Source organism: Astyanax mexicanus, chromosome 10 (assembly GCF_023375975.1).
Source record: "Astyanax mexicanus isolate ESR-SI-001 chromosome 10, AstMex3_surface, whole genome shotgun sequence".
NCBI lineage: Eukaryota > Metazoa > Chordata > Actinopteri > Characiformes > Acestrorhamphidae > Astyanax > Astyanax mexicanus.
Window position 1 is genome coordinate 1,589,933 of NC_064417.1, and position 13,889 is coordinate 1,603,821.

The 13,889-nt window shown below is 38.2% G+C and overlaps 1 protein-coding gene and 1 long non-coding RNA gene across 3 annotated transcripts in view; one reads left to right on the forward strand and one right to left on the reverse strand.

Moving 5' to 3' along the window:
* Nucleotides 1-13,889, reverse strand: part of LOC125804806 (uncharacterized) — a 296,742-nt gene that overhangs the window by 219,786 nt on the left and 63,067 nt on the right. The gene's annotated exons all lie outside the window — the stretch shown is intronic.
* The window catches only part of nexmifb (neurite extension and migration factor b), an 82,975-nt gene that overhangs the window by 60,119 nt on the left and 8,967 nt on the right, over nucleotides 1-13,889 (forward strand). For both annotated transcript variants that reach the window (XR_007440979.1, XM_007228420.4), the window contains exon 2: nucleotides 5,948-6,058. Coding sequence is in view for 1 of the 2 variants with exons in the window: in XM_007228420.4 (XP_007228482.3) it covers nucleotides 5,983-6,058 (76 nt within the window). In the remaining variant the exon portion in view is untranslated. The remainder of the gene's footprint in view (nucleotides 1-5,947; nucleotides 6,059-13,889) is intronic.

Genomic DNA, 13,889 nt, shown 5'->3' on the forward strand with positions numbered 1-13,889 from the left:
AAAAATGCACAAATATCCGAGTTTAAATATGTCATATTGGCAATAGTAAAATAAAGTAGTGCAAGCAAAAAAAGAAGAACAGTTTTAATGCATTTCATTTCTTTTCTTTTTGCCGCCACTTGCTTTTTTTTTTTTGTTCCAGACCAAAAACTTCTCTCAAACTATTGTAAAATAATGCCCGAGGCGTTAGACAGCGTAATGGCATCCATTTGATGTAGTAACTGTCTGTGAGAAGGAGCTTTTAAAGATATTAAAAGCTTCAGACGTCTGGCTTCTATCGTCAGCTCTGTGAACTGTTCAGAGTCGGCTTCTCAAGAAAGTGACGCGTTTCACATCAAACCCTTCTGAGTGACTCTGTTTACGTTTTAAACGTTTAATATGCATACGTTTGGAGAAATCTGTGAATCTGTGAAATTCCCCTCTGCAGTTATAGAGAAACATTTTTGGTGGCCCTGAGTTGCTCGCCTTTTTCCGCCCACAATTGGAAAATGTCTGTAAAGATGTGCCAGGAAATAAATCTCTGTCTGAGTCCCGCAGTCGTCTCTCCAGATGACTTGTCTCTCGATTGGCTCGGCGTGGTCGGGGGTTCTCCGCTGTGAGCGTCGTCCCTCTCAGCGCCCGCCTCCTTCATCTCCCCAGAATCCGCTGAGCCGCCGACAGGAATGTAAAACAGCATCATTGACTTTGTGCACCTGACAGACGAGGCTCGTCATGCACCACATAGTAATTACTCTCTGACCCAATGAGGCCCGGCGCGCCGAGGAACCGGGCCCCCCTCCCACAGCGTCCCTCGTCTTTTGTTCCACCTCTGGAGCTGGAGCTGGAGACCAGGACCCGCTATTGACTTCTGAATGCTGCAGTTATTCGAAGGATCTTCATCAAATCCCTGTGGTTGTATATTTGACCTGGACATGACATTCCTGCATGAAAAGACAGATTTAAAAAAAAGATTTAATAGACTTTACTTGATACAGTGCTGATGGATATTTGTGTCAAATTGCTATAAATCTATATTGTCGTGTCTAATAAAAAACACTTATCCCCAAAACACCAACTTTACAGGAGAGAGAAAAAAATCTTGTAAACTTTCAATGGAAGTCAATGTAAAAAGATGTCAATTTCAGGTCATTTTGAAGAGTTTCTATTAATCCGTTCATCAAGAAATTTTGGTACAGTGTAAGGAAAGGTTTATCTGTTCGAATTATGTAATAAAAAAAAAATCGGCAAAAATGGAGATAAGTGTTTTTCATAGGACAACGACGATATAAATGTTACAGTTAAAAAAAAACTAGAGCTGCAATAATTAATCGATACAATCGACAATGTCGATTATTTAAATTTGACGACTACATGTTTCATAGTCGAGTTGACTAATCTTTCATTTATAACAGTATCACATTACACACAGTGCTGGGGACAGAAGCGCAATGGGAGATGGTTAAATGGCTTCAAAAGTGCCCAAACACCACAGATTACAGACAGTATTTACTCAACATCCAGATATTTAAATCTCACGTTCAGCTGTTTTTCTGTTGCTTTTATAGATGGAGAACATGGCAGAAATAATTGTTGACTAATCAACTATTCGACTTATATAAAAAAAGATCAGATTAGTCAACTAATCGAAAAAATAATTATAAGATTAGTCGACTAATCGGAAAAATATTCATCAGATTAGTCGACTACCAAAATAATCATTAGTTGCAGCTCTAGAGAAAACGTAAAGACGTTGACTGAGAAATGGTTTGAGAATTAATTCAATTAGATGGAAAGTCACGTCAAGTCAAGTAGTTTTATAATCAATACTGCATATTTACAGGACTATGGAGAGAAACAGATACAGGACTGCAGTCTGTAATTATTCAAGCTCCTATATGATGATGAGTTAATAAATAAAAAAAATAAAAAAAATGAAAAGAAGCTGCTACTCAGCTGTTTATACCCCTCATCATGCCTCAAGACAAGGAGGGTTAAGAAGACTAGCACACGCCTCCTCCGATACATATGAAGTCAGACACTGCCTTTTTTCTCATTTCCAAGCATCATCACAGCGCTAATGCTCTGAGAAAAGCGCAGCGACTCGGTTCTTATACATCAGCTCACAGATGCAGCCTTGTGCTGATCCTGATCACCCTAGAAGTGATGAGGTGGAAAGAGCGCCATCTATTGATCTATTTTACCCACCCAGATCGAGCAAAACAACTGTGCTCTCTCGGGGCTCCTGCAGCTGATGGCAGGAGATGTTAATGTCTTAAAGTTAGGCCTTATCAGTGCATATTTGACCTGAAGCTTCCTGTTTCACAAACTTTACAAAGAATTTGATAGACTTTTGACAGTTGATACAACCCTTTAAATTAGCGGCTAATGGATATTTGCATCGAATTGAACATTTTAAAGGTTACAGTGGGAAGAATGAGAAGATGTTGAATGAGAAATGTTTTTGTTTGGAATTATATTATTCATTTAGGCGGGAATTTAGTCTTAATTGGCGAGCTTTATTATGTTAAGGTTAAATAAATACAGAGAAAGGTGAGCAGAAAGCTAATTGTACACAAGTGAAAGCCAGTCGTAGAGTGTGTGAATGTGTATGAATGTGTGTGTGTGTGTGTGTGTGTGTGTGTCCCTGTGCTTGGGGGACCGGGGCGAGAGCAGCATTGTTGGATGTTGGTTTCTTCTGCAGCTGAACACACAGGCCAGAGGGATGCTATTCTGTGCAATCAACATCTCTCAACTGACATTTAATACAACGTGTGCATGACTGCTCCACTGCAGAGTCTCTCTCTCTCTCTCTTTCTCTCTCTCTCTCTCTCTCTCTCTCTCTCTAGCGCTTCAGGCAGCCCTCCACCCTTCACTGACAGCATCCGCAATGTACAGTCCAAACTGTATTATTATTATTTCAGCCTCATGGCTGACTCCCCTGCTCATAAACTTCAGCTCAGGTTCATCTTTTCTTTTGAAGAGGATTTTTCTCTGCTCTTTTCTCGTTTTTCTCTTTTCTCTCCCCGTTTTGCTCATTAGCCGTGATGTGTGGCCTGTCCCGTTCCCTCTTCTTTGTTCTTCTCTTTGGCTCTGTGCTGTTCCAACATGGAAATTTCACTCGCTCAGTGGAGCTGTGTGTGTATATCCTTCATTTCCACCTTAACCACCCCGTCAATACAGAGTCCTGCACTGTGGTTCATATAAACTATATACAGTACAGCAGTGACAATAGGTGCTATTGTAAATTATATAATATATATTCAGGAAATATATTTTATAGCTATTTAAAATATAAAAATACAGTACAGGCCAAAAGTTTGGACACACCTTCTCTTTTTCAATGCGTTTTCTTTATTTTCATGACTGATATTTACATTGTAGATTCTCACTGAAGCATCAAAACTATGAATGAACACATGTGGAGTTTTATTCTAGTTTCTTCAAAATAGCCCCCTTTGCTCTGATTACTGCTTTGCACACTTTTGGCATCATTCTCTCAATGAGCTTCATTTAAGAGTTAACCACCTGAAATGAAAAGTTTTCCAACAGTCTTGAAGGAAGGAAGGAGTTCCCAGAGGTGTTTATTAGCACTTGTTGCTCCTTTGTCTTCTTCACTCTGTGCTCCAGCTCACCCCAAACCATCTGGATTGGGTTCAGGTCCGGTGACTGTGGAGGTTCAGCTAATTTTTTATTAAGTACATAAAACTCCACATGTGTTCATTCATAGTTTTGATGCTTCAGTGAGAATCTACAATGTAAATAATCATAAAAATAAAGAAAACGCACTGAAAAAGAGAAGAAGGTGTGTCCAAACTTTTGCCCGGACTGTATATATATAATAAAGTAACTAAAAATAAAAAAACTAAAACTAATACAAAGCATTATTCTGAATTTTCCAGTTGCTGTAGGACGCATATCTGACTGATAGAGGTACTAACCAATCAAAACTGGACGATATATTGTTGTTTTGGAAATAAGTGCTTTTGATTGGACAGCGACGATAGGAATATATACATATATTACATATATACATAAATATATGTAAAAAAAAATCTAAAAGACCATAAAAAACAAACTGACACATAAAAAGTAAAGAATTTATCAAATATAAAATAAAGAAAAAGGTAATAATAGTAAAAGTAAAGTAAAATGATAACAATGATAAGTAATGATAAATTGAAATCAATGAACTAATATATAAAAAATATAAAACATTAGAATAAAAAAGTAATAATAAATAAAATAAGTAAAACATTTAAAATAATTAAGGAAATATAAACTAATTAAAAAAAAAAAAAATATATATATATATATATATATATATATATATATATATATATATATATATAAACAGTCACAGGATTTCTGATGGTGTTTAGAGTAAAACTAAAAGTTTAAACTGGTTCAGTGATCCCATATAGATATATGTTACGTTTACATATATTTAACAATAACTATAATATATTTTTTCCTAATTAAATATTATATATAAATTTACTACACACCACTGATATATACACGCTCTTCTTATCCACCCGCGTCTCTTCACCCCATTGGCTAAACACCCGAGGGGGAGGTGGGCTTGTGGGTTTGTGCATATGAATATAAATAACTGATAAATAAAGTTATAATAAAAGCTATATATGCATATACCAGGTTTACATGGGTTAACGACTGTAATGTCAAAGTGAAATTGAGATTAAAATAGCAAAGTGTTTCAGTGTGTTGCCCTGGTGATGGTAGCCGTGATATTCCTTTACGAACTTCTCGCCTCGCAGATTTAAAGTTCATACTGTGAGTTATACTCGGGTTCGTGACAGAGACTCAGAGATTCGCTTAAACCCGCCGCACACCATGTTCCCAACACAACAGCTCTCCAAATTAACCACCAGTGTAGGAGTGCAGAGGGAGGTCTGGGGTTGAATATGGATATAACAGGCCAAACTCATAACAAGCAATATAAACAGTATAGAAATCATGAAAAATAACATTATTCTACCTTTTAATGCAGAGAAATCCACTCAAGCCTTACTGGAGAAGTGCCAGAACTGAAAGAGGCAGGAGAGCTGAATTATTTATAGATGTATTTCATTAGTTTTTTTTTTTTTTTTATATTTTATTGCAAGAATAGAAATGCACTGTTAACAAGATCAGTGATTTACAGTATACAGTATTTCTGAGATCTGAGATCTTCTGGAAGCTTCCAGAATAAAAATGTGTTTTAATGTGCTTAATTAACTGTCTGAGAAAAAAAACATTTCTGTTTACAACCCCAAATCCTTAAAAGAAATGTTGAAACAGTGCAAATAAAAAATGCACCTTCTTTCTCACATTAATCACATTTGATTTAATTTGGCGTCATTATGAACCCAAGATATATTTTATTTTTTGTGCATGCTCAGATTTACGTTAATTTAGGCTACTAAGGCTATCCCTTCCTGCATTTCAGACCTTAAACACGTCCCAAAAAAAGCTTAAGCATGCACCCTTGCTCTGTTTTAATGTCATGTACTGTAGAGGAATAAATATGCAACTCTTTCGCAGTCTTTATTTGAAGAAGTGTTTTTTTTTTAAACATTTTCAATCATTTTCTCACACATTTTTGTTCGATTGTTTGATTTTTCTTTATTAATCTCATTGTATCTCGTTGTAAATCCTTTAAAATGTTTATAAATCCCGGTCCTAGAGGCACCCTGGCCTGCAATTTTTACATTTTACTAAATTCCCTGCATCAACATGTGCATTGCAGCCCTAAATGAACTCGTTAATGAGCTGATTAGTTGAATCAGGCAATGATTAATTTAAAACTAGGGCTGTTAATGATAAAGTGGTAATGCACACTATTATTTTGTTATCAGTAAAGTGTTATTTTTTAATGCGATTAATCACGCCACCAATAAAATGTGTGCAATATTTATTTTTTAAAATGGTTAACACGTTCTTTTTGTCACGTTTATTGTTTCCTCAGGCGGCGCAGTGGAGATGGACTGACACGTCCCATTGATGGATGTCCTTAAAGAGACGAGTCTCATTGTGCCGACTTTGAATTCAGTGCAGACTAATGTCCTGGACCAGACTGGTAAGAAACAATCTGTACTGTACTGTTAGAAGACAAAATAATATTCAGAGATATAGCAAGGATTTTATCTACAACAAAGCTGAAAGCACTTTTGAGTTGGCGCAGTTGGCAGTTGAAGTTCCACTCCCATTCCACCAGGGGTCAGGCTTTCATTTTTTTTACCATGTCGATCACTGATACTAAGTGAGGGCGGGGCTAGACGCCACATTCACCAGGCAAACTTGGTCTCTCATGATGAAATGCACTGCAGGAAAGAGCTCAATAAAGTGCTGTTAGTGGTCTGAGTGATGGACTCTTGAGAGGACTATCCAGTTATTGACGTTAAAAGTTATTGGTGTGACAAGGCACACAACTTCTCTTTTAATTTTCTTCTTCTTTTTTAACACTGTTATAGAGCTGTGCTCTAAAAAAAAACATTATTTTCAGTGCTCTATCAAGGAATGTATCTACTTTTCTAAAATCGAAAAACAAAAAAGCTGAAACCACTTTTGAATTGGTGCAATAAGTGCTGTTAGTGGTTTTTGCTTGTTTTGTTAGGTTTAAAAAAAACACTGTACTGGGCTGAGTGATGGACTCTTGAGAGGGAAATCCAGTTAGTGACGTTGAATGTTATTGGTTTTAAATGGCTTTCCTGACAAGGCACACACCTTCTCTTTCAATTTTCTTCTTCTTATTTTAGCACTGTTATAGAGCTGTACTCTAAAGAAAGACAACATTATTTTCAGTTCTCTATCAAGGAATTTATCCTTGATAAATTCAGTGCTTTTAGTGGTCTTTGCTTGTGTTGTACTGGGCTGAGTGATGGACTCTTGAGAGGGTTATCCAGTTAGTGACGTTAACTGTTATCAGTGTTAAAAGGCTTGCCTGGCAAGGCACACACCTTCTCTTTCAATTTTCTTCTTCTCTTATTAACACTGTTATAGAGCTGTACTCAATAAAAAGACAACATTATTTTCAGTGTTCTATCAAGGAATTTATCTTCTTTTTCTGGAATCGAAAAACAAAAAAGCTGAAAGCACTTTTGAGTTGGCGCAGTTGGCGTGAAATTCCACTCAATTCCACCTGGATTTTACACATTGGAGCATTAATCTTCAATCGTGGGACACCGGCTCCCTTATTGGCTCGTCCCGTGGGGGCAGTATGCTTCAGTGCCGGTAGCCCCTCTTTACCCCGTCAGGCTTTAGTTTATCAGCAGCGGGGTCCTGCTCGGCTCCGGCTGAGGGACCCGGGGCCCCGAGCTCGGCTGGCCCCTCCGTCACAATCAGAGAGATCAGAACCGGAGCACCAATCGGCTTCGGATGGGATCAAGTTTTTTTTTCAGGGTGGGGTGTGTGTTTGTGTGTGTGTGTGTGTGTATATATGTGTGTGTGTGTGTGTTGGGGGGGGGTGGTGGATGGGATGCAATGAATCATCCCACAGTTACTCGACTCTCATTACCAACATCCGGTGCAGATAAATTGATCTTTCGCCACCATTCACAAATGCCAGAGACCATTAAGGACCGGACTGCCAGCTGCTTTAACAAATGCGCAGGAGCCGCTCGCTCTCCCACGATGCCGTTCTCCACACCTCCAGAATTTAAGTGCCTCCGTGTGGCGGCGTCGGAGGCAGAGAGGAGGAGACTGGTGGAAATGTCATGAAAGAAAATGGTTTTAGTTCATCGGGGCTTTATATTATCCAGATGTCTTCACTCCTGCGCTGAAGTTATTGGTGAATTGCCAGGCAGGTACAGTGGATATATTTAGTCACACTGGCTGCAGATGCTGCAGATGTGTGTAGCAGGTGGAATCACACATTACAGTGTGAAGATATTTATATTTCAGAACATTTCTTTTAGGTATGCATTGATATAGAGTTGTTTGGGGGTAGATAACACTGGCCAGTGGCGTAAGTGATAAGTTTCTTTGATTTGACCAAATTAAAAACCTCTGGAATATAATCAAGAGGAAGATGGATGATCACAAACCATCAAACCACCAAACTGAACTGCTTGAATTATTTTTTTGCACCAGGAGTAAAGCAGCATAAAGTTATCCAAAAGCAGTGTGTAAAACTGGTGGAGGAGAACATGATGCCAAGATGCATGAAAAAAAAAACTGTGATTAAAAATCGGGGTTATTCCACCAAATATTGATTTCTGAACTTTTATCTTTCTTTTTGTTATTTCAGCTATTTCTCTCATTTTCTGTAAATAAATGCTCTAAATGAGAATATTTTTATTTGGAATTTGGGAGAAATGTTGTCTGTAGTTTATAGAATAAAACAACAATGTTCATTTTACTCAAACATAAACCTACAAATAGCAAAATCAGAGAAACTGATTCAGAAACTGAAGTGTTTTTTTTTTTAGAGCTGTATATGAATAAACTCAAAAAGTTTAGATTTGGGTAAATTGCCAATTGATAAATAATCTTTTGGCTGTTAGTAATTTTGGACTGCTCTTATTTTAAAACAAGATCATGAAAATTAAGATGGGTAACCATTAGCAAACATGCTGTCAAAGCCTGTGAGACAAGACAGATCTGGACATTTTGATTATTATATTGCAATTTTCATTTTTTATTTTATTTCTATTTATTGGTAAATATTTATTGTTGGCTGCTGAGAACTGTACAGACCTACAGACCTCATTTTAAGACACAAGCAACACAAAGCTGAAGATGGGTAATGTTTAGTGAAGACACGTTTTAAAGCCTGGGAGAAAAGACAGATGCATCGACACGCTGCTGTTTTGGCTCATCTCAAATCAATGAAGAGGAAATTTGTTTCTCTGAAACAAAGTGTACAAGCCGGGACCTCCATTCTGCCGTGTGGAAACAGACAGGCATGTGGTCATTTATGCACAGAGCTGTCTGGCAGAACCTGGACCTGGAACAGGACTAGAAATCAGAAGACTCTGGGGATCCCAGCAAACAACCTGGGTCCAAATCACTTTTCTAAACCAACACTGCTTATTTCTCTCTCCTCCATGTTTGACTCTGAAGAGCAGAGATAGAAACATAATTAGAATCTCTGGAGTCTCAAAAGTTATTCATTATTATTAGTTATAAACATATTCTGACATTTGCTTTTATTCGTGCATGTGCTGCAACACATAGTATATACAGGGGTTGGACAATGAAACACCTGTCATCATTTTAGTGTGGGATTTTAGGTTTCATGGCTAAATTGGAGCAGCCTGGTGATCAATCTTTATTAATTGCACATTGCACCAGTAAGAGCAGAGTGTGAAGGTTCAATTAGCAGGGTAAGAGCACAGTTCTGCTCTAAATATTAGAATGCACACAACATTATGGGAGACGTACCAGAGTTCAAAAGAGGACAAATTGTTGGTGCACATCTTGCTGGAGCATCTGTGACCAAGACAGCAAGTCTTTGTGATGCATCAAGAGCCACGGTATCCAGGATAATGTCAGCATACCACCAAGAAGGACCAACCACATCCAACAGGATTAACTGTGGACGCTGTAAGAGGAAGCTGTCTGAAAGGGATGTTCGGGTGCTAACCCGGATTGTATCCAAAAAACATAAAACCACGGCTGATCAAATCACGCAGAATTCAATGTGCACCTCAACTCTCCTGTTTCCACCAGAACTGTCCGTCACCACAATCAATTATTGTGCTCTAAAACCAGGTGATTCAGTTTAATTGTCCGACCCCTGTACAACCTCAAATCAGAAAAAGCAGGAACAATATGGAAAATGCTAATTTACTTTGACTTTTATTTCATTGCAGGAAGTTCAAACCTCAAATCTTATTTTTTTTATTTGGTCAACTTGATTATTTTTTTTTCCTCCACCAGTCTTACACACTGCTTTTGGATAACTTTATGCTGCTTTACTCCTGGTGCAAAAATTCATTCAAGCACTTCAGTTTGGTGGTTTGATGGCTTGTGATCATCCATCTTCCTCTTGATAATATTTTAGAGGTTTTTATCATTTTAAATGCTCTCTTATTTTTTTTTCCAGAGCATATTGTCTATTGTGTTCATACTATCTACACAGTGAAAAAACTGTGTTATTTTATGTGCATTTTCTATACTGTCCAAACTTCTTCTCTCACCCAGTCGACTAAAGCCTGGCTGTAGCTCAAGGCCATGTGTGTGGATAAATCCCAGTGAATCCTCAGTAAATAAGAAGCCCATTTTGGGGATTTTTATTCCTCTCGTCTTCCTTCTTACTGGTGCTGAGTAGCCTTAATCTTGACGGTGAAATGAGGCTTAGCCAGTTCCCTATACAATGTGTCTGGGGTGGTTAATCTTGGCTGCGGTTAGGTTCAGGACATCACCGCCTCTTGCCAAAAGTCAGGATCACCCCGTATGCTCTTTTGTTGCTTCCCGCAGAAAGCTGGGAGTCTAAAAGAAGAGAATGCATGCGGTGCACCATTAAGCGTTTAGCACAAATGAACAGTTATCTCAGATCCACACTTTCTGTTTTTATAAGGTTTTTTACGACGCTGAATGTTGCAGATTTTTTGAAAGCGAGTGAAAAGTGTGACATTACTTCCCTCACACCCTCCGATGTCAGAACCAATTAGTCAGCTTCTGTCAACTCCCCGTGATACTCTCTGCTCCACAGCTTGGCAGAAAGAGCAGCAGTTGCTTTTTGGAACAGCTACGGATTTTAGACTAACATGCGAAGCCTATTCCAAGATATAAAAACTAAAACTGTTACATTTACGCTATAATACACTCGAGTTTCGTGCTATAACATGAAATATTGGCACTGCTGTGGCCTTGTGCATACAACCGCAGCAGAGCAGTGCCAATATTTCACGTTATAGCACTAAACTCGAGTGTACTATTGCGATTATACCACAGTTACATATGATAGGAGGAGAAAATATGATCTGTTTGGTTATAAACACTCCACCAGTTAAAATAGTTCCATTGCTGCTCTGTGTGTAGCTGCGCTGTTTGGATTGAAAGTGCTGCATCATTGCATTGCTGCATTACCTGTTGTAACACCAGTATTAAGTTATGTGTACACTGTGCCTTTAAGAGACCCTTACGCCAAGCATGCATGTGTAGCTATGCTGATAACGTGATAACGTTATTAACGAAATGCAGAGAGTTGTTGTGCTGTACCACTAGATCAACTAGACCCATGATCCTTTATTTTGGTCATTTTATTTTCATAGTAATGCCTAACTATGAACTAATAAGTCAGAGTGTCCAACCTGGCGCCCGAACAGGAAATAAGTAGACACCAAAAGCACATGTATAAAGTGTTACTATGAAAATAAAACAATCAAAATAAAGGAGCATGGGTGGCGGAATAATACATGAAGAGCTTCGGCTACGGTGCATTACCGGCTGATAATGTTACTCATAATGCCAGGTCCACATCCAACAGGATTAACTGTGGACGCTGTAAGAGGAAGCTGTCTGAAAGGGATGTTCGGGTGCTAACCCGGATTGTATCCAAAAAAACATAAAACCACGGCTGATCAAATCACGCAGAATTCAATGTGCACCTCAACTCTCCTGTTTCCACCAGAACTGTCCGTCACCACAATCAATTATTGTGCTCTCAAACCAGGTGTACTCATAATGCCAGGTTCACACTACACACGAGTCACAACTGGTTGTGCTGTAATCTTGAGTTCTTCAGTTTTTGAGACTTTCACACTACATGATTCACTCACTGGCTCCCTCTAGAGTTTAACAGTCATTTACTGATATGAAAGGGGGAATGGTAGGGTAGTCAGACTCTATATAAACAGCTCTGGTGAGTTTTGAACCCATGGTTCTCTCTCTTTCATTCTGTGATCCCATTGGCTGTGGGTAGCCACTGCTCCTGACTCCCAGTCACCGACTGAGTCAGATATTGCACATGTTGAATATTTGCCGGGCGGGGTGGCAATGCAGCTGAATTAAATGAACTGTATTCCCTCTTGTAATTCACACTATGAATGTTTTATTAGTAAAATAAAATAGCTGTTTTTGCTGTAGACTAGTCTTAAGATCTCGTCCTTGTACAGTCAGCGCTCGAGAGACGTCTGATAATGTTCGTGCCAACAGTGTCAGTGCCTGCGCTGAATCTTTCCACAGTGAATGCACTGGATCAAAGCCAATACAAAGACAGCGAACACAAAGTACTGCAGAGAACACTGATGCTGCATTAGACAACGCCAGATCTCAGAGATTGGAGGATCATTTGGGAACAGTGGGGCAGGTCATGGCTGTGAACTCTACATTCTACAAACTATAACTAGTATATTGCTAAAAGTTTTTATTCGTCTGACATCCCATTTTTAATCCTTTTAATTTAGGTTTAATATGATGTCGGCTCTTACTTTGCAAATATAACAGATATTCAACTCTTTTAGGAAGGTTTTCCACAAAGGTTTAAGAGACATTGTGTTTGTAATAGACATTTTTACAGTTCTTCTGATGGCTCACAGCCTTCGCTTTAATTCATCTCAAAGCTGTTATATCATGCTGAGGTCGGCCTAGCTCATTCATGTCTTTATGGGCCTTCTTTTGTGCACTGGTGTGCAGTCACATTGACGTGGAAACAGTAAACCCAATTCCATTAAAATGGTCTAAAATCTCTTGGTATGCTGAAGCATTAAGAGAGTTTCTTTCAGTGTAACTAAGGGGCGGAGCCCAACTTCTGAAAGACAACCCTACACCATGATCCCCCCTCATCCAAACTTTAAACTCGGTACAATGCAATGCAGTCAGGTATCGCTCTTCTGGTAACCAGCAAACCCATCGAATTGCCGGATGGAAAAGCAAGATTCAATTTAGAGCATTCAAATTTAGAACGTTCATATTCATAAAGGTTTTATGAGTTTTATGAGAGTTCAGAAATCAATATTTGGTGGAATAACTCTGGTTGTTTTTAATCACAATTTTCATGCATCTTGGCATCATGTTCTCCTCCACCAGTCTTACACACTGCTTTTGGATAACTTTATGCTGCTTTACTCCTGGTGTAAAAATTCAAGCAGTTCAGTTTGGTGGTTTGATGGCTTGTGATCATCCATCTTCCTCTTGATTATATTCCAGAAGTTTTCAGTTTGGTAAAATCAAAGAAACTCATCATTTTTAAAAGTACTTTTTTAAGTTTACTTTTTTTCCAGAGCTGTACTGTTAAAAAAAATGTTTGTTAGAAAACTTTAAACTCAGTATAATGAGAAATGTACAGGGAGGGAACACACATTTTCCGAAGGCAGGGGCAGCTGCATTTATTTGACACTGAAATTAAAGCCTTCAAAGCACGACGTGAGGTAATTTTAGGTGTTTAGCTTCGTGAGTTACACAGCAAGTCAAAGCATTATTTGTTTAAACAACATGACATGGTTTATTTTATACTGTGAAACTGTTTAATTTAGATGTATGTAGGTGTAGGTGTTGCTTTTTGAAAAGTTTAAGTTGCACAAAGCATCTCAACATCTAGACCCAGAGAAATATAAACAGAATAAGAAAATCAGAACATGTTAAAGTACATATCACTCGCAATCAATTTCCAGCCATCAGGTTTTTTAGGCCAGGTGGGCTCCAGGTGTCCATTCGGCTACCTAAAGGACCCCAAAGGATCATTACACATAGTGTCTGCAGATCCTAAAATATATTTCTCAAAAATAAAAAGGCCCTAATTTGTCATAATATATTTTAAGTCCTTATTCCAAATGTCTTTAAAATGCAGCAGACAGTAAAAACTAATTTGGTTGTATTTTATTTTTTATTGCATTTCATAGTTTTCATATCACATCATATACATAAAAGAAGTTGTAATTTTTAAATTCTGATTTAAAGATAGCACAATAATTTGAAATACTGCCATGATATACAGCATTTACATTAACCCTTTCAGACCCTGT